Here is a 25,788-nt window from a genome sequence, read left to right on the forward strand (position 1 = left end):
TATTCAAGATACACAATCATTGCTAAACAGCATATGAAACAATTGGTTTAGTATTTTCCATCCATTACAGAATAACTGTTATACAATAGAAGGGTTTGCCACAAGAAAATACAGGGCAATGGTATGAAAAATGCAAGCCAAAGCTTTTATTTATTTTTTTTTGTTTTTATTCATGGGCCAAAATCATATCTTTATATCACAGTATATAAATTATGTGTGATTTATTGCTTGATAGCATGTTACTTTCTGATCAAATGCTACTTGGTAGTATCTTATTAGGGTAAGGGTTGCAGGACGTTAGGAACCAAGTTAGAGATGGCCTTTAAAATACAGGATGAGTAGTCTCTCCATGCAGTAACAATGGATATATTTTCGAGTCTACTGTTTATAATAATATCAAGTTGGGCTCATCAAATATTTTCTGCCAAAACAGTTTTTTGACAGGAAGATTGGGTTTTTGATTAAATGAACTTTTAGGGGGAAAGTGTCTGCTTTCTCTGACTTGTTTTTTAATGAAAAAACTGTACTCCACTAAAAGGAAGTTTTCAGTTCTTGGCTGAAAACTGAAGTACTTAGCTGAAACCGAAAGGCATGCAAACTGCAGCTCCCGTGAGGCTCTGAAGCAGCATAGCTTTTTTGACAAAATATTTTGATTTGAGTTTTCATCAAAAAGTCAAAGTATCCCATGAAAATAAATCCCATTTTCTGACCAGCTCTAATATAAAGTACTTTGTACAGTGTCCGAAAGATTTTCTTTTTTAAAGGCTGCAGAAGGCTTGCTGTCTTCAAGAAAGGGCCTGAAGAAAAGGAAGAGGGAAATAAATACTTGAATCTGCAGTTATTTTCTTAGTCTTCCTAATTCGGCTCTTTCTGGACTGTACTGACTGTTTCTTAGAAAAAATACTCTGCTTCTGTGAATGCAGTACTCTAGTGGGTAGCCCAAAATTAGGTAGATCAGAGAGAGGGAATTTTGAAAGGTGTCTTTTCTTAAAAGGAATTTTTTTCTGAAATTGATGCTTTGTTTAATTGAACATACAGGAGAGCTACAGTCTGTAGGGTGGGTTGGATTGTTTTCTGAAGCAATTTGCCCATCCTTACTTTGAATATATGGTGATATATTTATATATCTTGAAGGACCTTCCATCCTTTTTCTTTGGACAAACTGTCTGATAACAACACCAAGAGCAGCTGATGAGCGTACACAGGGTGTCTGCATGTCTAATTCCTTCCTGACAAATTAGCCACTTGTAATTTCCTTTGGGTTTAGCAGGTGGGGATTCAATTGAATCTACCCATACCAAGATTGAAATTGTAATTTTCACTAAAGTGAGAATTTTATGGGAAAAAGGTCAGAAATACTGCACCAAATGAACAGGCAAAGCCCAGAACTCATCAAATTAGGTTTTGAGTGTGAACATGCTCACATTACTGGCTAGGAGAATGAGATTTGAATTAAAATTAGTTACTTCCAGTTTGCCTAAAATCCATGCCATGCATAATCCATGGCAATAGCGTTAGAAACTTCTTTAATTCCTCATTCAAGTACATTTCTCTCTAGAGGAAACAAACCTAGAAATTGGTGTACTTCAGCTCCTAATTAAATTACCCACAGAGGCAGGATTTTCATTCTGACTTTACCATGCCCAGATAGTTGTCCAGCTGGTCTTACTATAAGTGGACACAGTACGTGTTAATACATGAAAGGACTTGATCTTTTTCTGTTGACTCATTCACTTCTCTTCGGTGTGTTATACAGCACCAGGGAGGGTCAATGGCAAAGCTCCCACTGACTTCAACAGAGCCAGGATTTCATCCTGATACTTTAAGATGGGATGTTTGAACTGGCAATACATTTTCTCTCTGTCATTTAGACACTTCACCTATGTACTGTTTTGAATTCCTATGGTCTGGCTTTTGGTGCAAAATTGCTGGCAGTAGCCCATGTAGTTCTCACAGTCATGAAAAGCGTCTTTCACAATTAAATAAAAAAACATAGAGAACAAAAAAAGTGCCACCGTGGCTAAACAACAAAGTAAAAGAAGCAGTGAGAGACAAAAAGGCATCCTTTAAAAAATGGAAGTTAAATCCTAGTGAGGAAAATAGAAAGGAGCATAAACTCTGGCAAATGAGCTGTAAAAATATAATTAGGAAGGGCAAAAAAGAATTTGAAGAACAGCTAGCCAAAGACTCAAAATGTAATAGCAAAAAATTGTTTAAGTACATCAGAGGCAGGAAGCCTGCTAAACAACTAGTGGGGCCACTGGACGATCGAGATGCTAAAGGAGCACTCAAGGATGATAAGGCCATTGCAGAGACACTAAATGAATTCTTTGCATCGTCTTCCCAGCTGAGGATGTGAGGGAAATTCCACACCTGAGCCATTCTTTTGGGGTGACAAATCTGAGGAACTGTCCAAGATTGAGGTGTCATTAGAGGATGTTTTGGAAAAAATTGATAAACTAAATGGTAATAAGTCACCAGGACCAGATGGTATTCACCCAAGAGTTCTGAAGGAACTCAAATGTGAAATTGCAGTGTATTGTGTAAATCAGCTTCTGTACCCAATGACAGGAGGATAGATAATGTGATGCCAATTTTAAAAAGGGCTCTGGAGGTGATCCCGGCAATTACAGCTCTGTAAGCTTGACTTCAGTACCGGGCAAACTGGTTGAAACTATAGTAAAGAACAAAATTGTCAGACACATAGATGAACATAATTTGTTGGGGAAGTGTCAACATGGTTTTTGTAAGGGCAAATCATGCCTCACCAATCTATTAGAATTCTTTGAGGGGGTCAACAAGCATGTGGACAAGGGAGATGCAGTGGATATAGTGTACTTAGATTTTCAGAAAGCCTTTGACAAGGTCCCTCACCAAAGGCTCTTAAGCAAAGTAAGTGGTCATGGGATAAGAGGGAAGGTCCTCTCATGGATTGGTAACTGGTTAAAAGATAGGAAACAAAGGGTAGGAATAAATGGTCAGCTTTCAGAATGGAGAGAGGTAAATAGTGGTGTCCCTCAGGGGTTTGTACGGGGACCAGTGCTATTCAACATATTCATAAGTGATCTAGAAAAAGTGGCAAACAGTGAGGTGGCAAAATTTTCAGAGGTTACAAAACTACTGAAGATAGTAAAGTCCCAAGCAGACTGTGAAGAGCTACAAAAGGATCTCACAAACCTCCTGGGTGAGTGGGTAACAAAATGGCAGATGAAATTCAATGATAAATGCAAAGTAATGCACAGTGGAAAGCATAATCCCAACTGTACATATAAAATGATGGGGTCTAAATTAGCCGCCACAACTCAAGAAAGAGATTTTGGAGTCATTGTGGATAGTTCTCTGAAAACATCCACTCAACGTGCAGCGGCAGTTCAAAAAGCGAACAAAATGTTGGGAATCATTAAGAAAGATAGATAATAGGACAGAAAATATCATATTGCCTCTATATAAATCCATGGTACACCCACATCTTGAATACTGCATGTAGATGCAGTCACCCCATCTCAAAAAAGATGTATTGAAATTGGAAAAGGTTCAGAAAAGGGCAACAAAAATGATTAGGGGTATGGAACGGGTGCCATCTGAGGAGAGATTAATAAGACTGGGACTTTTCAGCTTGGAAAAGAGATGACTAAGGGGGGTTATGATAGGTCTATAAAATCATGACTGGTGTGGAGAAAGTAAATAAAGAAGTGTTATTTACTCCTTTTCATAACACAAGAATTAGGGGTCACAAAATGAAATTAATAGGAAACAGGTTTAAACCAAATAAAAGGAAGTATTTCTTCACACAACGCACAGTCAACCCGTGGAACTCCTTGCCAGAGCATTTTGTGAAGACCAAGACTATAACAGGGTTCAAAAAAGAACTAGATAAATTCATGAAGGATAGGTCCATCAATGGCTATTAGCCAGGATGGGCAGGGATGGTGTCCTTAGCCTCTGTTTGCCAGAAGCTGGGAATGGACAACAGTGGATGGATCATTTGATGATTACCTGTTCTGTTCATTCCCTCTGAGGCACCTGGCTTTGGCCACTGTCAGAAGACAGGATACTGGGCTAGACCCAGTGTGGCCATTCTTGTCTTCTTATGTAAAAAATAGGTTGAATTTTTAGCTTGAATCTACCTCTCCTCTTAAAGAAAAACTCCCCTTATGGACATTTCCTGGTTCTGCCACTGATGTGCTATGTGACTTTGAGCACTTTACCGATCTGGACCTCTGTTTCCCCTCCCACCCTTTGTCTTCCTTGTCTATTTAGATGTAAATTCTTCAGACTTGGGTCTGTCTCTTACTGTCTCTTACTCTTACTTTTTGTACACTGCTTAGCACAATGAGCTCTCCCTCTCAGGTGGGGCTTCTGGGCACCACTCTAATACAAACAACAATAATAATAATGCCCAACAGTTGTAATACAAATATCTCAAAGCACTGTAAAAGGTGGGTAAATGTCCTTGTCCCCATTTGGGGGGAACTGAGGCACAAAGACATGGCATGACTTGCCCATGGTGACCCAGAGACTGAAGTAGGTGTAACCCTTCTGCTAGGCTGAGTTGATAGCAGCAAGAGCCAGGTTCAGTACACAGGGGTTCCCTCTCAACAAAGCAAATGCAAAACTGGCTCAAGCCCTCACCCAGTGACCTGGGAAAATCTTACACACACCCCTGGGCGCCTCAAAGAGGCAATACTTCCCCTCTCGCAGGCACAGAGTCTCGGTGTAGCAGAAAATCTTTAATAACATGAGGTAAACGACATGAGCATTAAATTGGGAAAACACCACAATTAGGGTTCACCAACCAAACCATGAGCAAAGAGCCACCCCAGCAGATTGGGCCATATCCTTTCCCTCTGGTTCTTGAGTCCAACAACCAAAACATCCCGAGTCCAGCAACCCAAAGATCACCGAAAGTCCCAAAAGTCCAACAACCCAAAAGCCTAGCCCCGGAGTTCAAAAGTTCATCTGCAGAGTGTTACTCCCCAGTCTGGGTGAAAGTAAGTAAGTGTGTGTGTGTAAGAGGTAAGGGGCACCTTACGTGATCCAAAGTGGACTGCCCCGCCGCTCCATAGGGCTTCGCTCTGCTCCACTCTACCACACCAGCTGTCCCGCAAGCCGCTCCACCCCACCCGCCATCCCACAAACTGCTCCACCCCACTCACTGCCCAGCAATATATCTTCAGGCTCCCCACTACTTAACACAGTGCTCAGTAATTTTAGCTCTTTCAGCTTGTAGTAGTGGGAGCCTCAGTGCTGGTACACCATAAGCCCAAAACGAATTCAGCTCAGTACCTGTAGCTAGACTCCTAATAGACCCAAAATTAGCTCTGATATTCCACAGGGAGGGAAATAGAGAGATGCAGTTGATGTTTCAAGCCCTCACAAAAGACCCACACCACCACGTACTAATACCTGTCCCCAGCCTCTCTTAATTCACTGTGTTTTGGAACCCATGTCCCCTGCCTAGTAAGCGCTACTGCGTTGCTGGCGAGTCCCTCCATCATAACAAAAGGCCAAGGACAGTTCCACTGTCCTTGATTCACATAATCAGGATAATAACAATTTATTCTTCCTGTCCCAATAACAGAGACACTGGGGCTCCCACAGCAGCCAAAGTGACCATTTGGGCAGCTATGGGCTCATGCTAGGCAGGGTGGGTGTGCCTCTGCAAATGAGATCAGCCCCTGAAGTTCTTTTCCACAACTTGACACAACTCACCACCAGATGTCAGGGTGGAGCTCATCCTGACTCTGCTTACATAGGAATAGTACCAAGCACCAGCCCATGCTGCTTACATACTATTTTGAGGAAAGTTCATCTCAGACATTTCATGTGGTAACTAATAATAGCTGAGGTGTGTTATGTCCAGCGTACCAGGTATATTAGACGACATTCCGATGGATAAAATAGAAAAAGGGGAGTTTATTAACATTTTACTAGTTGCCTCATTCTGCATTCTGTTTTGCTTTGTTGACCTGTTTTCATGCTGACTCATTAAAATATTTGTGTTTTCCAGAATGCCAAAGCCAGCTACGACTTCAGCAGTAACGATCCCTACCCATATCCCCGCTACACAGATGACTGGTTTAACAGGTAATAGAGCTCAGTCAGCTGTCACTTCAGGTATTAGGAAATCATAAGGCTCTGCTGATAGTTTCAGTGTCTGTCTCACCACTAAACTATGTGGTTTTCAGCACAGAAGCTGCTGTGTTGCTATCGTCTGAAGATTAGATATTGCAGTTTTCACACTGATTTTTTTATCTAGTGTGTTCTACTGGGAACCTCTTCTATCACTCTGATCAGCCGAGTTATGGTATTTAAAGTGTTTGCTACTCCAGAAAGACGAAGGCATGCCTGAAATATTTGTGTAGGTGATAACTGTATATAATTTTCTGACTGCTAACTGAAGAAGTCATGATACCTAGGTTTGAATTTATGCTTCATAGCAATTTTGTATTGTTCTCCTTCCTCCATCATCATGTCTCACCCACAGCCTTCATGTTATTTTAAAGGGAGCAATATGGAGGCTGGGATCCTATGAGCAGCGGGGAATCTGTCAGGAAAGGAATTTGAGGAAAAACCTGAAAACACATGTAAAGTTCCCACAGTTTGCCATGGTGCCCCATGACCACAGTCCCTAACCTCAGGCTACTCCCGCCATCAAATGATGAATATCTCACTGAACACAGCAGGGAATCAATTAGGGTGACCAGAAAGTAAGTGTGAAAAATCAGGACAGGGTGTGTGGGGTAATTGGCACCTATATAAGAAAAAGCCCCAAATATTGGGACCGTCCCTATAAAATCAGGACATCTGGTCACCCTAGGGACAATATGGTCATTTACCGATGAGCCTCAGGGGTAGGACAGCTGATGGAGCAGCCTGTATTCCCTCTTCGCCTTCTTTGGTGTCACATCCAGGGGAGATATGCGCAAATCTGGCACTGGAATGAATCAGAAGAGGCCTACAACTCTCCCTGCTGCTACCTCCAAGGTGAGCTTTGCCCTTACTATAGCCTCAAAACCTTTAATGGACTTCAAGTTCTCTGCCTAGCAGTGTCACCTCCTGCCTTCGTAAGGGATTTGAAAACCAGCTGAAAATGCATTCCATAAGTAAGCAGCGTCTGTTTTCTTAGGGTAGTCCAATAAAAGTTCCATAACACCTGTATCTTACCTGGAGAAGTGGACAGTGGATCTCACATAAGCTCAAGGATCATCAGCTGTCATGTCTCCTAACTTTGTGCATGAGGAATGATGCCACCTGGAAACGGGGGGGTCCCTTTCTAATTGCTCCATATTCCTTTGTGGGGTACCAGTCCCCCCAAACCTGTGACAGTCCTACCCCCTACCCCGCTCTCATCAGGCAGGCTGCCAACCTATGGGCCACCAATGCCAATGATTTTGCCAGGTCAGCCCACATCCCTGGGCTGGATGTCTGAGGGAGGAGGGACCTGAGTCACCGTTTTGCCCCACTTGCACTGAGATTGGCAATTCCCTCCTTCAGTGCCTGAAGGCTGCTGACAAACTCCACTGCTGCATGCTGAGGATGTCTGAAGGGCTCTTGGCAGATTATGGGTGTGAGGCGCAGGCCCAGGGCCACTCACCCACTCCTCATCATCTCTGTCCACCTCTGAGGCTTGGACCCTCACTATTTTCAACCTCAGACCACAAATCCATCCCTTCCACCTCCTATAGGAGGGGTTCTGGATCCTAACCAGGAAGGACACACTCTTTTGACTCACCACTATCTGCAAAATGAACTATCCCTGCTGAGGTCCCAGCTCCTGCCCAGCTGCTCCTCTCGACCTGGGACTCTCCTCCTGCGCCTTCGGCAGGCACATTGGTCTTCGACTGATCTCCAGTCCCACGAAAACTGAGTACATCCTGGCCCCTGCTCTGCCTCTACCCCCAAAGGCCCCGCCTCTTCCCTCGAGGTCCTGCACCTGCTCTGCCTCTTTCCTCAAGGCCCCACCCCTGGCTCACTGTTCTCCCTCAACCCCTTTCCTCATTGCTTAATCCTCTCCACCTCCCCTCCCCCCTCAGCTGGGCTCCCTCTGCTCCAGGGCTGGGACAGGAGCTGCAGCCCCTGACATGGAGCCTACCCACCCATGAGATGCAGGTAGGAGGCAGTGAGTAACCCTTTCCCTGCTGTAACAGAGTCAAATAGGCTCCATGTGACCTCTTCTGGGAACTGGGGAATGCTGGCCAATGAGCACCCCTGTCTCCCAACTGGCCAATGGGTGCCAGAGACTCCCAGGGGGAGGAGCTATGTATTGTGCTTTGGTGAGTTTGTCCCTCCCTTGCCGCTGGGACAGTCCCCCTTTCACCACTGGCCCCATCAATTTCTCCCACCCAGTGTTGTGGATGGGTGGCATTTGGTAATATTTAGGAGCAGATCCTTAGCTGGTGTAAGAGTCGTACATGGCTAGCTTTTCAAAGAACGGACTATAAGGGTCCAATTTTGCTCCACTTGCAGTCAATGATAAAGTAAATGACTTCAATGCATGCAAGAAGGAACTGCAAAGTGAAATATTTTTACATAAAGAAAATATTTCTCTGTGAACAATTTAAGTGATTTGTGTAACAGGAAGTGGAGAACTTTTAAAAAACAGGAACCAGGGGGCTTTTGTTATCAGGCAGCTGCATGTGCAAAATGTCATTAGATTTTTCAAAGACTCAGGGAGAGGTGTTCATGCTCAGAGTATTACATTCACCACAGCTGCTTTGCTTGTAAATGCAGATACCTCTTCTAACTCATGCTATTTAAGACAGCAAAAAAATCTCTGTCACCTTAATTCTAATAGACAGTGGTCTCTGAAACCATGGCATAGTGAGGAATAGGAATTTGGGAGGGCCCCAGCTTATGGTAGATGAGCAATGACCAGATAGCTTGGCTGGGCCCCTTTTTGGCTCCAGCTTCCTGGGCCCCTTTTCCTATCCCAGCTACCCATTCCCCATCACCTCTTGTGTCATGGTCTGTACCCCACACCACAGAAGCAGCAGCCTCTGCTTCTCTCTGTCACATAGTTGCAGCTGCCTGGCTCTGACTGCTGCCTCCCAGGGTGTACGGTTCCACCGATACAGGCTCTTGCAGGGAATCTGTGTTTCCCAAGTTGTGTGCCTCTTCCCTCCCCATTGGGTAGTGGCAGGAGCAGTTACTGACTGAGTTGGAACAGCTGGGGGAGAGGGAGATGCTCCCAGGGTCAGAGGCTTTCTGTCTCTTTGCCCAGCCCCTGGAGCAATCTGCTGCTGCTCTTACAGGAAAGGGTGTATGTGGGGGGGTGTCACACAAGCTCATATTTGGGTGGGCCTGGGTGTTGATTGGGAGGGTCATGGCCTACCCATGTTACACCCCTGCACTAAGGCCCAGAGGGATGGTGTCTGCGGTGCTGTGTGGCCCAGTGTGTAGGGCACTTGCCAGGGAATTAGGAGGACTTGGGTTCTGCTCCCAGTTCTGTCCCTAACCTACTGCTTGATGCTGATCAAGTCACCTCTCTATTTCCCTTCCTACTCTTTCTTTCCCTATTCAGAAGGTGAGCGCTTCAGGGTCTCTTGCTATGTGTATTATAGAGAGGACCTGTGAAAATATTAGCTTTTTCAATTTGCTGGCACTTCCAGAAAAGTGGATGGGGGAGATTCATTTCACGTCAAACCAAAAATGAAAAGCTTCAAAAAATTTGGTGGCTTGAAAAGTAAAAAAATCATTTTAGGTTGAAATAAATTTTGTGTTCGACCAAAAGAAATTCCATTTTGATTTTGAGTCTTTTTCAGCACTTTCAAACAAATTAAATAGATTTGAAGGACATTTTGAAACAAAAGATTGTTGCAAACCAAAAAATCAAAATGTTGAATTTCAAAAATGTTGAGACAAAACATTTCAGTTTTTTTGGGTTGTTTTTTTTTTAACATGAACCATTCAGCAAAACTGACATGAATTTGCAAAATGTTTTGGGTTGCCAAATGTGCATTTTTCACCCCAGAAAAGTTTTGACCAAATTTTTTTGTCCAACTCTACTATATAGTGCCCAATATAATGGGGCTATTTCTAAGCTGGGGCCTTTAAGTCCTACTGTAATATAAATAAATAGTTAGAGACAGCTTATTCCAACTATACAGCCCTATAAATATTAACACTTTATATTCTCCATGTTCCTTCCCCCTCTGCCGGATATTAGTTTGTGAAACATATTAAGTACTTCTGAAGTACTTGTTGGTCAGAGTTACTGTCATAAATATAAAGGGAAGGGTAACCACCTTTCTGTCCACAGTGCTATAAAATCCCTCTTAGCCAGAGGCAAAACCCTTTCACCAGTAAAGGGTTAGGAAGCTAAGATAACCTCACTGGCACCTGATCAAAATGACCAATGAGGAGACAAGATACTTTCAAAGCTGGAGTGGGGTGGGGGGGGGCAAAGGGTCTGTCTGTCTGTGTGATGCTTTTACCGGGAACAGATCAGGAATGCAGCTCAGAACTCCTGTAAAAAGTTAGTAAGTAATCTAGCTAGAAACGCGTTAGATTTCCTTTTGTTTAATGGCTGGTAAAATAGCTGTGCTGGATGGAATGTATATTCCTGTTTTTGTTTCTTTTTGTAACTTAAGGTTTTGCCTAGAGGGATTCTCTATGTTTTGACTCTGATTACCCTGTAAGGTATTTACCTTCCTGATTTTACAGAGGTGATTCTTTTACCTTTTCTTTAATTAAAATTTTTCTTTTAAGAACCTGATTGTTTTTCCATTGTTCTTAAAATCCAAGGGTTTGGGTCTGTGTTCACCTGTACAAATTGGTGAGGATTTTTATCAAGCCTTCCCCAGGAAAGGGGGTGTAGGGCTTGGAGGGATATTTTGTGGGACAACGTCTCCAAGTGGGCTCTTTCCCTGTTCTTTGTTTAACACGCTTGATGGTGGCAGCATAGGGTTCAAGGACAAGGTAAAGTTTGTACCTTGAGGAAGTTTTTAACCTAAGCTGGTAAGAATAAGCTTCGGGGGTCTTTCATGCAGGTCCCCACATCTGTACCCTAGAGTTCATAGTGGGGAAGGAACCTTGACATGGTGGCAAAGCGGTGGAATCATTTTGAGATCATTTTTAGATCATTTTGAGATTTTTTTAGATCATTTTGAGATCATTTTGAACCAGAAGCAGCAGGATTTTAAAAGGTTTTGTAAAAGAGGATTGAAGCTGTAAATTCTATGTCTCTGCCTGGGGGGACAGAGCAGCAGGCATAACAAAGGGATCTTTCTTTTTTGAGCTGGAGTTTTCTCGACCTAAAGGCAGGGTAGTTAACCTTCTGCAGGGAAATTCATAAGTTTTTCACAGACCTGAAGAGGTTTTTTTTAAAGCTAAGAGCAGCTAGAGGGGTTATCTGTCTATTTGCCTGGAGACAAAGGATTTATTTTTTTTTTTAAAGGATTTTTCTGTAGGCTGAGAATAGCTATCAGAGAACATAGGTATCACATTACAGCACAGCAAAATTTTAGAAGCCAGTTTTTTTGTGGTTTTCTTTCTAACTCTCTGGTGTAAAGTTAGTTAAAAACAGAGAGGCTATGATGACAGAAACCAAGGCAAAACACAAACTGCAGTTAACCAGAATGGAGGCAGAAAAAGAGGCAGAAAAAGCCCTAGAGGCTGCCCACAGGAGAGCTAGGGAGGCAAAGGACAAAGAAATGGAGGCTGCAAAAGAGGCAGAAAAAATCAAAGAGGCTGTCCACAGGAGAGCTATGGAGGCAAGGGAAAAAGAACTGGAGGAGAAGGAAAAAGAGAGGAAGCATGCACTGAAGATGGAGAAGGCAAAGGCTCAGCAGAATATACCAACAAACCCTAGCAATCCTTCTCCAGGTATCACTTCCCATCCCAGAAAGTTCCCCACCTACAAGGCAGGCGATGATAGCGAGGCCTTCTTAGAAAACTTCAAAAGAGCCTGCCTTGGATACAGCATCTCTACAGACCAGTACATGGTAGAGCTGAGGCTGCAGCTCAGTGGACCCTTAGCTGAGGTGGCGGCTGAAATGCCTAAGGAACACATGAACAAGTATGAACTGTTTAAAACCCAGGTGAGAGTCGGAATGGGGCTAACACCCAAGCATTCCCGTTGGCGGTTCAGAGCCCTAAGGTGGAAACCAGACATGTCATTTACCCGACATGCCTACCACATTTGTGAAACATTGGGATGCCTGGATATCAGGAGCAAGTCTTAAATCTCCAGAAGATTTGCCCTTCCTAATGCAAATGGAGCAGTGTTAGAGGGTGTTCCTGAGGAAATAGAAAGATACATCCTAGATGGGAAGCCCAAAACTGTAATCAAGGCGGGGGAGATTGGAGCAAATGGGTGGAGGTGGCAGAAAAAAAAAACTGGTCGCAGTTGGAGCGGATACCAGAAAGGACAACCTCAGACCAAACTCTACTACCGGGGCAGCCCAAGGCCCCAACTACCCCCCAAGGAACCCTCCAGACACCTTATCGTCCCGCCACACCATTCTCCAGCAACCCACCTCGCCCCAATGACCCGTCAGCTGGACGATGTTTTAAATGTAACGAGCTGGGGCATGTAAAGGCCAACTGCCCCAAGAACCCCAACAGATTACAGTTCATTGCACCAGAATCACACCAGAGGTCCTCAGGCCCAGATACCTCCCAGATACCCTCGGAGCGGAGGGAAACTGTGAGTGTGGGTGGGAAGAAGGTCACTGCATGGAGGGACACTGGAGCACAAGTGTCAGCTATCCATGCTTCCTTAGTGAACCCCAATTTAATCGATGTGGCCAGAGATCCAAGTGACGATTCAATCCTTCAAGTCAAACGCTTTTGACTTGCCTACAGCCAAGTTGCCTGTCCGGTACAAGGGCTGGTTAGGAATGTGGACTTTTGCAGTCTATGATAATTATCCCATCCCCATGCTGTTGGGGGAAGACTTGGCCAATCATGTGAAGCGGGCGAAGAGGGTGGGAATGGTCACCCGCAGCCAGGCTAAGCAAGCTGTCACACCTAGCTCTATTCTGGAAACTTCTACCAGGACCCGGTCAGAGGTGATGGAACCGGACCCCATGCCAACGTCAGCAGCAGCAGCAGTGGATCCAGTCCCAGAGACCCAGACAGAGCCAGTCCCAGAACCGGAACCGGCGGAACAACCAGCACCAGAACCAGTGCCAGCACTGAATCCAGTGTTTGCAACCCCAACACCAGAGGGCCCCACCGAACCTACACCAGCAGCAGCAGATAACCCTACACAAGAGGCTCAGCCAGAGCCTGAACCCCAACATAGTGCACCAGCAGAGAGCAGTTCACCATCAACGGAAACAGCCCCATCACCTGCATCGCTTCCAGAGGGACCAAGCCTAGGTCCACAATCCAGTAAGGAACTGATGTCTCCAGCATCAAGGGAACAGTTCCAGACCGAACAGGAAGCAGATAAAAGCCTCCAGAGAGCTTGGACGGCGGCACGGAGCAATCCACCACCTCTCAGCTCTTCTAGTCGATCCAGGTTTGTTGTAGAAAGAGGACTTTTATACAAGGAAACTCTTTCTGGTGGACACCAGGAAGACTGGCATCCTCAGAGACAGTTCGTAGTTCCAACTAAGTACCGGGTAAAGCTATTAAGCTTAGCTCACAATCATCCTAGTGGCCATGCTGGGGTGAACAGAACCAAAGACCTTTTGGGAAAGTCGTTCCACTGGGAGGGAATGGGCAAGGATGTTTCTACCTATGTCCAGTCTTGTGAGGTGTGCCAAAGAGTGGGAAAACCCCAAGACCAGGTCAAAGCCCCTCTCCAGCCACTCCCCGTCATTGAGGTTCCATTTCAGCGAGTAGCTGTGGATATTCTGGGGCCTTTTCCAAAAAAGACACTCAGAGGAAAGCAATTCATACTGACTTTCATAGATTTTGCCACCCGATGGCCGGAAGCAGTAGCTCTAAGCAACACCAGGGCTAAAAGTGTGTGCCAGGCACTAACAGACATTTTTGCCAGGGTAGGTTGGCCCTCTGACATCCTCCCCGATGCAGGAACTAATTTCCTGGCAAGAACTATGGAAATCCTTTGGGAAGCTCATGGGGTGAATCACTTAGTTTCCACCTCTTACCATCATCAAACAAATGGCCTGGTGGAGAAGTTTAATGGAACTTTGGGGGCCATGATACGTAAATTCGTAAATGAGCACTCCAATGATTGGGACCTAGTGTTGCAGCAGTTGCTCTTTGCCTGCAGAGCTGTACCACATCCCAGTTTAGGGTTTTCACCATTTGAACTTGTACATGGCTGCAAGGTTAAGGGGCCATTACAGTTGGTGAAGCAGCAGTGGGAGGGGTTTACACCTTCTCCAGGAACTAACATTCTGGACTCTGTAACCAACCTACAAAACACCCTCCGAACCTCTTTAGCCCTTGCTAAAGAAAACCTACAGGATGCTCAAAGAGAGCAAAAAGCCTGGTATGATAAACATGCCAGAGACCGTTCCTTCAAAGTAGGGGACCAGGTCATGGTCTTAAAGGCGCTCCAGGCCCATAAAATGGAAGCACTGTGGGAAGGGCCATTCACGGTCCAAGAGCGCCTGGGAGCTGTTAATTATCTCATAGCATTCCCCACCTCCAACCAAAAGCCTAAGGTGTACCATATTAATTCTCTAAAGCCCTTTTATTCCAGAGAATTAAAAGTTTGTCAGTTTACAGCCCAGGGAGGAGACAACGCTGAGTGGCCTGAAGGTGTCTACTACGAAGGGAAAACTGATGGTGGCATGGAAGAGGTGAGCCTCTCCATGACCCTTGGGCGTATGCAGCGACAGCAGCTCAAGGAGCTGTGCACTAGCTACGCGCCAATATTCTCAGCCACCCCAGGACTTACTGAACTGGCATACCACTCCATTGACACAGGTAATGCTCACCCAATTAAAGTCCAACCTTATCGGGTGTCTCCTCAAGCTATAACTGCTATAGAACGGGAGATGCAGGGTATGCTACAGATGGGTGTAATCTGCCCCTCTGGCAGTGCATGGGCATCTCCAGTGGTTCTAGTTCCCAAACCAGATGGGAGATATGTTTTTGCGTGGACTACCGTAAGCTAAATGCTGTAACTCACCCGACAACTATGCAATGCCATGCAAAGATGAACTATTGGAGAAACTGGGACAGGCCCAGTTCATCTCTACCTTGGACTTAACCAAGGGGTACTGGCAGGTACCGCTAGATGAATCCGCCAAGGAAAGGTCAGCCTTCACCACACATGTCGGGCTGTATGAATTAAATATGCTCCCTTTTGGGCTGCAGAATGCATCCACCACCTTCCAAAGACTAGTAGATGTCTCCTAGTGGGATTAGGAGAATATGCAGTCACCTACCTTGACGATGTGGCCATATTTTCGGATTCCTGGGCAGAACACCTGGAACATCTACAAAACGTCTTTGAGCGCATAAGGGAGGCAGGACTAACTGTTAAGGCTAAGAAGTGTCAAATAGGCCTAAACAGAGTGACTTACCTTGGACACCAGGTGGGTCAAGGAACTATCAACCCCCTACAGGCCAAAGTGGATGCTATCCAAAAGTGGCATGTCCCAAAGTCAAAGAAACAGGTTCAATCCTTCTTAGGCTTGGCTGGATATTACAGGCAATTTGTACCGCAATACAGCCAAATCGCCGCCCCACTGACAGACCTACCAAAAAGAAACAGCCAAATGCCGTTCAGTGGACCGAAGAGTGTCAGAAGGCCTTTAACCAGCTTAAAGCGACACTCATGTCTGACCCTGTACTAAGGGCCCCAGACTTTGACAAACAGTTCCTAGTAACCACAGATACGTCCAAGCATGGTATAGGAGCAGTCTTAATGCAGGAAGGACCAAATCAAGAGTTCCATCATGTCATGTTTCTCAGCAAGAAGCTGTCTGAGGGGGAAAGCCATTGGTCAGTCAGTGAAAAAGAATGTTATGCCATTGTCTATTCTCTGGAAAAGCTACACCAATACGTTTTGGGGACGACGTTTCCACCTGCAAACCGACCATGCTGCGCTACAGTGGCTTCATACCACCATGGGACATAACAAAAAACTTATTTGGTGGAGTTTAGCTCTCCGAGATTTTGATTTCGACATCCAACACATCTCAGGAGCTTCTAACAAAGTGGCTGATGCACTCTCCCGTGAAAGTTTCCCAGAATCAACTGGTTAAAATCGTCCTTGAGATGTGGAAAATATTGTTATTCTTTATACACTTGGTAGTATATTTAGAGGTGCATATGTCTTATTAACTCTGTTTTCTCCTAGAGCTCCAGGAAGAAATCACAGCCAGTGTTTCACCCTATCTATGATTTGGGGGGGGCGTGTCATAAATATAAAGGGAAGGGTAACCACCTTTCTGTCCACAGTGCTATAAAATCCCTCCTGGCCAGAGGCAAAACGCTTTCACCAGTAAAGGGTTAAGAAGCTAAGATAACCTCACTGGCACCTGATCAAAATGACCAATGAGGAGACAAGATACTTTCAAAGCTGGAGGGGGGCGAAACAAAGGGTCTGTCTGTCTGTGTGATGCTTTTGCCGGGAACAGATCAGGAATGCAGCTCAGAACTCCTGTAAAAAGTTAGTAAGTAATCTAGTTAGAAACATGTTAGATTTCTTTTGTTTAATGGCTGGTAAAATAGCTGTGCTGGATGGAATGTATATTCCTGTTTTTGTTTCTTTTTGTAACTTAAGGTTTTGCCTAGAGGGATTCTCTATGTTTTGACTTTGATTACCCTGTAAGGTATTTACCTTCCTGATTTTACAGAGGTGATTCTTTTACCTTTTCTTTAATTAAAATTCTTCTTTTAAGAACCTGATTGTTTTTCCATTGTTCTTAAAATCCGAGGGTTTGGGTCTGTGTTCACCTGTACAAATCGGTGAGGATTTTTACCAAGCCTTCCCCAGGAAAGGGGGTGTAGGGCTTGGGGGGGATATTTTGTGGGAAGACGTCTCCAAGTGGGCTCTTTCCCTAGTCTTTGTGTAAGACGCTTGGTGGTGGCAGCATAGGCAAGTTTGTACCTTGGGGAAGTTTTGAACCTAAGCTGGTAAGAATATGCTTAGGGGGTCTTTCATGCAGGTCCCCACATCTGTACCCTAGAGTTCAGAGTGGGGAAGGAACCTTGACAGTTACAATTACCCTTCACCTCTATTTATTAAAGGCCATACCTGCACTTTTCCCTCTCATAGTTTTCAGTCAATATAATGAGAACAACATAATGGATGATTGGGTATTTGTATAAACAGATACAGCAGCTTTTTCTGTTGCATTGACTACTCCTGAGGGCATTCTGCTCCAAAATATTAAAAATTCTGCCCCCAAAATTAATTTTTTGTACACAATATTTTAAAATTCTGCAAAATTTTGCAATTTTTATTTGTCAAATAAATGTGGAGGCTCCAGCATGGCATTGGAGAGCACAGGTCACTGACTGCTCAGAGGTGAGAGATCACTGTGCAGCTCCCCCATCCCAAGACACAGACTCAGCGGTGAGGCTGCACCCAAACCTGACACTGCGCAAGGACCGGGCCTGCCCCAGAAACACCACAGAGCTCTGGCCCTCCGTGCCAGGTGCACCAGGTGTGGGCAGGCAGGCTCAGCAGGGCAGGATCCAAGTATGGAGGGGCTGGAGGGGCTTAGTGTGGGGGGAATCCAGGTGTGGGTTGAGAGGGCTATAGTGTGGGGCAATCTGGGTGCAGATGGCTCAGTGTGGGATCCGGGCGCAGGGGGAATCTGGATGCAGAGGGGCTTGTTGGGGGGTTCTGGGTGCAATGGGACTCTGCAGGGGGGTCCAGGTGAAGGTGGTTGGGGTTCAGCATGGGGGTCTGAGTGGGAGGGCTCAGTGAGGAGGGTCCAGATGCTGGGGGAGTGCGGATCAGTGGAGTTGAGATCCAGGTCCAGCTGGTTGGGGCTCGGTAGGGTTGGGATCTGGGTGTGGGTGGCTCGTTGGGGTGATCCAGGTGCAGTGGGAGTGGGGTCATCAGGAGGGTCTGGGTATGGATGCACGGGGGTTGGACGGATGGAAGAGCAGCTCCCTGTACAGTGATCCCTCCCCCTGCAGCTGAGCAGTGATGGGTGCAGGAAGCGCGGGGGTGGGGGTGGGGGTGGGAGTCTGTAGAGCTTCCTTCAGCCAGGGGAGAAATCTGGGGTTGGGTATGACCTGGCATTTTTAGAAAGTTTTTGAACATCGCAGCTTCCCCGTGTGATGGGTTGTCACTCCCCAGGGTACAGTCTGGGAGCAGTGTCACACCCTATATCCTACAAGTGACTAGATAACGAATGCCCAGCCACGCTGTAGCCTTTTCAGTTATTTTAACAAGGATAGTCAAGGAAAACCTTCTGAGTTAGTGACAGAAGTTTATCCAGCAGATGTACAAGAAACGTATTTCAATCTTTTCCCTGCCCAAAGAGCCTTCAGAAAAGGGTCCTGAAACAGGCATAAGATTTTCATGGTGGTGGGATATTTGGAAACCAGTCATTTTCGTACAATAGATGTATCTCTAAAAAAATAAGCTAGGAAATATTACAGGAAGAAGAATACATGATCCCAAGATTTCTCACACCTCTGTTGTACCAGCCTTTTCAACCTGCACTTTGAGGGAGAGGGAAAGAAGATAGAGGCTGAATTTTAAAAAAGAAATAAAACAAAATAATCCAGCTGCCTCAGGGTATAGAGCATATGAGTGTATGTGGCCTTTATAATATGGTAACACTAATGTTGTGAGCCACAAGGATACTATAGAGATAACCACAATATACATGCATAGAGGGTAATATAATTTAGATGTAGAAAATATCCCATCTGCTAAAACATGGTAAACTTAAAAAAAATCACTCAAAATATATATTTATTTTATTGGAGAGAAAAACCAGACGCCGTCCCTCCCTCCCCCCATTAGGCCTACAAGCCTAACTTGCGTGACAGGGTCAGTCCAGATGGCTATAGGAGAGTAATAGAAAGCAGATATATTAGCCCCAGGCTAAGTAGGTCCCTTTTGCCTGGGTAAGGTAACAGGTAAGGTTCCAGAACAATCAGGAACGTTCTGGAGACAATTAAGAAAGGCTGATTAGAACACCTGCAGCCAATCAAGAGGCTGCTAAAGTCAATTAAGGCAGGCTAATCAGGGCACCTGGGTTTTAAAAAGGAGCTCACTTCAGTTTGTGGTATGCGTGTGAGGAGCTGGGAGCAAGAGGCACTAGGAGCTGAGAGTGAGAACGCGGACTGTTGAAGGACTGAGGTGTACACACATTATCAGACACCAGGAGGAAGGTCCTGTAGTGAGGCTAAAGAAGGTGTTGGGAGGAGGCCATGGGGAAGTAGCCCAGGGAGTTGTAGCTGTCGCACAGCTGTTCCAGGAGGCACTCTAGACAGCTGCATTCCACAGGGCCCTGGGCTGGAACCCGGAGTAGAGGGTGGGCCTGGGTTCCCCCCAAATCTGGTCAGACACAGGAGGAGTCGACCTGGACTGTGGGTTCAGAAAAACGGCCAAGCTGAGGGCTGCCGTGAAGCTCCAAGGTGAGCAAATCCGCCAATAAGCCTAAGACCCACCAAGGTAGCACAGGAACTTTGTCACACTCGGTACGTATTTTCAGCATTAATTTGTTAATGATTTGAAAACACTTTGAAGATGAAAAATATGAATGAAGCACAATGGGCTGATTTTGAACCTGGGACCTTCCGTGCCAAAGCACAGACCTGTCCTACATGAGTGTAAAGAAATCACTTTATTAGCTAGCGGCAGTAGTGGCTGGTATCTTCTCTGTGGACTACCCGCTAAAGGAGGATGAGACACATACAGCACCCTGCTTAAGTTGGCAATGCTTTTGCAGCTGGTGTGTCGTGACTGCTGCTTCACATGCTGACCCGCATTGTCACATTATTTTCCTGTACTCCCCCGTCTGTGTGTTGCATCCATCTGCTGCCTCTTTAGATTGTGAGCTCTTCAGGGCAGGGGCAGTCAGTTTGCTTTGTGTTTGTACAGCGCTTAGCACAATGGGGCCCTGATCCATGGAGGGCCTTTAGGTGTTACCATAACATGCAAAATAAATAATAAATGTGCTAAGTACTATTATTATACGCTGTTGACGTGCTAAGTATTAGTATTATCATTAGACTACTCTTTCCAGTGCTATTTTTACTGTCCACCAAGATAGAGCCTGCTTGAAAAACTGGATTCTAAAAAGGGCTGAACAACTTTACAACTAAATTGAGCATAATTATGCAGGTTTATATTAGAATAAACATCCGTCAGGCTTTAGAGGGTAAACTGGTTTCTTCACATACAGCACTGTGCAGTTTGCTAAGTGCCGCAATGGAGTTTTGCTTTCTTCTGGAGCATCTGGCGTTAACTGGGACAAGAAGCAAGCTACCAATCTTGATTAACCAATGGCCTGATCCAGCATGCTCCTAATGGTGTGTGATACTATATGTGCAAACTGGGTAATAATGTTGATCAGGAGCAGTGGTTTACATGGTCTCTCTCTATTCATCTTTGCAGTCATGGAACCAGGTGTGCAGGGGAAGTGTCAGCTGCAGCAAACAATAACATCTGTGGAGTTGGCGTGGCATACAACTCGAAGGTGGCAGGTATGATACCAATACAGTGAGAAACCCCAATCCTGTTCTCCTCGCTCAGATTTTCCTTTGGGTAAGGCTCCCACTGTAGATCACGGGAGCTTTGCCCAGGTAAGGACTGCAGGATTTGGTCCAGACTTTGTACTTCTGTCACAGAAGTTTTAAGTGCTAAACATTTAACAAGGGGCATCTCCCCTTCTCTTTTTCCACTCTCCTATATTGTTAATATACATACCGGTAATTATTTTACAAGGGGAATGGCATTCCTTCTGCTCATTCTCATTTCAAGTCCTGTTTTCATACTGATTTCAATATGAGCTAACTTATTTCTGCTTTTGTGTACTGTTGTAGGTCTTATCTGAATCAAATCTAAATGTGCAACCGAAGAAATATACTGGTAGTTGTACTTAATATGATGCAGAGATGAGCTGCCTCAGATTTTTTTCCTATCAGTTGTGCATCTCAGTAAAAGCAAAATCCACTCCATTACCCTGAACTTATTCTAGGTTTGCATGGGGCCAGATACTCTGCTGGTATAAATCAATGTAGCTAATGTTGATGGTTGTTGACCCCGGTTGACAGTTTGGCTCCTGGAGTACATGCACAGTGATTTCTGTTCTGACCGTTTGGCTGGCCTCCCTTTTTGCTGTTATATCTGAATGATCACCACATCCAGATCCATAAAATAATAAGCTTCCCAAATCGGGCACGTGCCCAGAAGCAAAATCTCCGTGATGCAATGGCAAAGCAATTTCTACTAGGCAATTAAGCTAAGACAGTTATATCATTTTATAATTGGCCCCAAGTCGCACTCTCACAAGGAGTATCGTTTTTTATCTGTCACTCAAAATGGTACAAAACTCTATCCTGACTGAAAACCCAAGGAAAATCATAGAAATCATCGAATTTTAGGGCTGGAAGGAACCTCAAGAGGACATGTAGTTCATCCCCCCAGCACTGAGGCAGGATTAAGTAAACGTAGACCATCCTAGACCAAAGTTATACCTAGATCACAGACTTTCTGCTTTGCGCTTTACTAAATAAGCCATGACTAGGCTTATAACAGTAAAAAATAAAAGCAAACAAATGAACAAAAAAACCCCTTCCAACAAATAAAAAGCCAGGAGTTATGGAAAGGATATAAACACTCATGTTTCAGGAAGTGTTTTAATCACTTCTGACTAGTGAGACTTAAAAAGGAACTTTCTGTGGGCAAGCCATCCCATAGTTGCCTAATGTAGGATTTTTTTTTGCAAGGATTTGTGAAGCAATGGTCATCAGTCACTCTTGGTGACAACATACAGGACTTGGTGCTTGTCTACATGGTGGGGTAATGCACTCTCTGGAGGTGTGATTTCTAAAGTGCTCTAACATATTATGTATTCATTGGTCTGTGTATACCCTGCTGGTTCACTTTCATGTAGTGCTGTTTGAAACAGGACCACATTAAAGAGCTCTAGGGAATCTTTAGTGTACAGCCGCAGAGTCTACACAGACCAATTAATGCACAACACATTAATGTGCTTTAGAAATCTCACACTATAGAGGGTGTTATCCCACTGTGGCCCTAGATGGACCACTGACCTGAACCCAGTCTGGCAGTTCCTGTGTTCCTATGCTAAGCAAATTATCACTACAAATCATGATCAACAAAACTAATTGAAATGGTATTTGTTCAGGAAACCTACCCTCAAAAACCAAAAATCAACGAGCATGTACAAAGTGCTATTTCAACTTCTGACACTTTACTTGCAATGAATGAACTTTAAAGGGTTTGGATGATGAGTCTGGTCTAGATATGCACCCCAGAAAGGGGTGGGGGTGGCTATGGTATGGATGCGGATGTGTGCATATGCATGGGAAAATACACAATAGCAGCCAGACTTCTTGGATGTGCATGAATTGAGTTGAAAATCTTGTAAGAACAGGGTTTCTTATGAGATATCTGTTACTTCCTGCTTCCTTTCGGCCAGTTACTTATTAAAGTGTACAGGTCTTCATGACTGCAGGTTGTTCTAGCCTCTCTCCACTGCAATGCTAGACCTTCTCTTCAAAATATGAAGGGAAGGAGTGGTGTTATTGTTTTAGTTGAGGCAGTCAGTGAGACATGAAGTTCAAATTTATATGTAGCATTGCATTGAGAAGGGACCTAATGCATGTCACCATTGTTCAGTAATTACACACATTGATCAGAGAAGGGCACAAAACACAGTATTTATATTCTGATATTGAACACCCACATTTGCATGCATTCGGTTCTGGGGGTTTGGTTCAGGGCTATCTCTACTATTAATGCAACTCTGTAACCTTAAGCCAGTTATTTAGAAGCTACACAGCAAAGCCCTTGGGCTGTACTGATGTCCTACAGAAGCTGTAACAAGTTACCATACTTGTCAATTTCCTAACCAAATTCCATGTTGAGGTACATTTATTTTAAGGCAAACAACATCCCATGTTTCTAAACTGAGAAAAGCTCTGGTTTATTACTGAGGTCTGTAGCACCACCAAGGGGCCAGTGGAAATCAGTAAATCCATCAAACCTCTGGAGGAAGCTGCTATGTTTATGACATGTCTCTGGGTCCCATCCTCAACAGGTGTAAAGTGGCGTAGGATGTCACAGCCAGCTGGGGCTCTGGCCCCTAACTTTTTCACCTTTGATCCCACTTTTCTGTATTGAAGTCAAATCTGATGATTTGGCTCACATTTTAGCTCTGTTTGGGTACGCTCTTGTCATCGTCTGTGAAATTCAGCAGTTTCAAGTCATAGACATTCATGCCAGCCTTTGTTTCTTTGAGTTTATGCAGGATCTCACACCCTGAGTTTCAGAAAATGACGATTTGTTGAAAACAAAATTGTTCAACTTGAAACATTTTTGAGAAAATAAGTTTTCAAATTGTCAAAATGGTCATGTCAGCATTTAAAACATGAAAGATTCCAGTTTTCCAATTCAAAACAACTATTTGTTTAAAAAATGAAGCTCATTATATTTAAAAAAAATAAAAACTGGTCAAAATCAAAATGAAACATTTCAAAATTATGGAAATAAAAAGTTTTGATTGACCTCAACCATTTTTTCTCCAGGTTTTTAAGATTTCAACTTTTCTGCCCTGTTCAGAATATTTTGAGGGATAGGAAATTTGTTTCCCACCCAGCTGTATGTTGTTGTTTGTTGTTGTTCCAGTCCATTCCTAGTTTAAAACATTGAAAACTACTGAGTTCCCTCCCGAAGCCATACATGGAATGAGTTTACTTTAAGCCATTCCAGGTTACTCTAGTCTCAGGCAAGACTCAATGAAAGGTCTCTTACCCTCAGCCTGGCCTGTGTTTGGGTTTGTAATGAATCATGATTTAGTGTTGTCCCAGAAAAGGCTTGTGTTGCCCCAATCATCATACTCTTTGGCTTGATTGGAGCTGGAATTCAGAGACAAAATTAAATCAGCCGATACTGGAAGTTATCCAAAAAACTTTTTCAGAACAATAGCCATGTTTCCCTACTGCACATGCATACAAATGTGCAGGTGTCATTATTTCCATATAAGACATTAGTGGGTTTCCCTCTTCTTTCTGATCATAAACACCATCCCATATTGTGGAGAAAGAGAAGGGAAAACCTGTTGGGAGATGAATGAAGTATATAACATGTGAGTGAATGTGATTTAGTGGTTAGGGTAGAGTACTGTCAGAGATTTGTCCTTTAGTCCTTAATTTTTCCACTGACTTTCTGTGTGATCTTGGTCAGATCACATAATTTCTGTCTCAGCTTCCCCATCTGTAAAACATGTGTAATGACTCTTTCCTTACAGAGCGTGTGAAGTTTGTTTCTTCATGTGTTTGGAAACACTTGGATGAAAGGAGCTGTAGAATTGCAAAGTTCAATGGTAGAACCAGTAATAAACCACTCGCTCCTTTCTGTGCCCCCACTTCGTTGCTAGAACTGTATGTTTTGACGATAACACTCTGTTGTACAGACTGGAATCTGCACTTTTAATACAAAATTATCGTGGGACTGAAATAACCAGTGAGCTGTAATGCCTGAAACAGCAGGTATAAATCAGACCCTGAGCCGAGACCCTGTCTTTGGCAATTCATAATTCATGTTTCTGTTGATTACATTGACAGGTATCCGAATGCTGGACCAGCCTTTTATGACAGATATTATTGAGGCTTCCTCTATCAGTCACATGCCCCAAGTCATAGATATATATAGTGCCAGCTGGGGGCCAACTGATAACGGAAAGACTGTGGATGGACCTAGAGAGCTAACTTTGCAAGCCATGGCAGATGGTGTGAACAAGGTAATGTTTTTGTTAAAGAAGCTGGGGAAGATGACTGTAATGCTTACACGCACTGGGCATTGAAAGTACTGCATATGGGTAGGTCAAAACTCTTCAAATCGCTTCTGAACATTGCAGAACACAATCTGATTATGTCAGGCTGTCCCAATTATTGATTTATTGCTCACAAATCTTTGCCATGGTCTGCACTGCAGGTTGTTCCTCCTGCAGTACCAATGTTTGCTTATATTTGTTCACTGGTCTCAGGACACAGTTTGACTACACTAAAATCTCTCTCTCTCTAAATCAACTTGCATGTATTTGTTCTGTTCTATCATATGGGATCACAGTCAAAATGTAAAGACCTATCAGATCATTGTCTCTAAATGTCCTCCAACACAAGACATGTGATTTGTAAAGCTGGCACAACTCTGGCTCTTTCTGTGTGTCACCAGTTTCATTATCACATTTTGAAGTTGTGCTGTCTTTCAGTCATTTATAGATAACCCTCATTGCAAAGGTGATGCACAGTAATTGCATTGTGGCCATTGGGGTTTTCATCTATTAGAAGCTCTCTGATCCCCTGTACATAAGCTCACCTCCTCCATGCTAGAATCCCTCTTTAATCCCCCTTCTATCTCGTGATCTGCCTCTCGGATGTTGTCTCTTTCTTCCCACCATTGGGCCAGATATAAGCAGGAAAGTGAGCATTAGCTATGAGCATGCATCAGTACTGGTTACGGAAAGAACTGACTGGAGAGACAGAGCAAGGAGGTAAGACAATCTACAGAGAGGTGGGTAGGGAGCAAAAGTGAATTGACTTTAAGATTCTTCTTCAGAGGGATCAAATGCTGAGGGGAAATCAGAGCTACTGTTTATACTAACAGAACAGTATGTACTTCTCATTAATTATTATTATTATTATTATTATTACTTATTATTAAACTAGAATCAGCTCACCATCTATTTTCAGTTC

General features: G+C 44.2%; 1 protein-coding gene across 2 annotated transcripts in view; it reads left to right on the top strand.

Moving 5' to 3' along the window:
• Positions 1–25,788, top strand: part of PCSK2 (proprotein convertase subtilisin/kexin type 2) — a 195,428-nt gene that overhangs the window by 134,789 nt on the left and 34,851 nt on the right. For both annotated transcript variants that reach the window (XM_084623070.1, XM_084623069.1), the window contains exons 6-8: positions 6,011–6,087; positions 20,462–20,550; positions 24,658–24,833. In XM_084623070.1, coding sequence (XP_084479196.1) covers positions 6,011–6,087; positions 20,462–20,550; positions 24,658–24,833 — 342 coding nt within the window. The remainder of the gene's footprint in view (positions 1–6,010; positions 6,088–20,461; positions 20,551–24,657; positions 24,834–25,788) is intronic.

Source organism: Lepidochelys olivacea (assembly GCF_965140295.1).
Source record: "Lepidochelys olivacea isolate rLepOli2 genome assembly, chromosome: 3".
NCBI lineage: Eukaryota > Metazoa > Chordata > Testudines > Cheloniidae > Lepidochelys > Lepidochelys olivacea.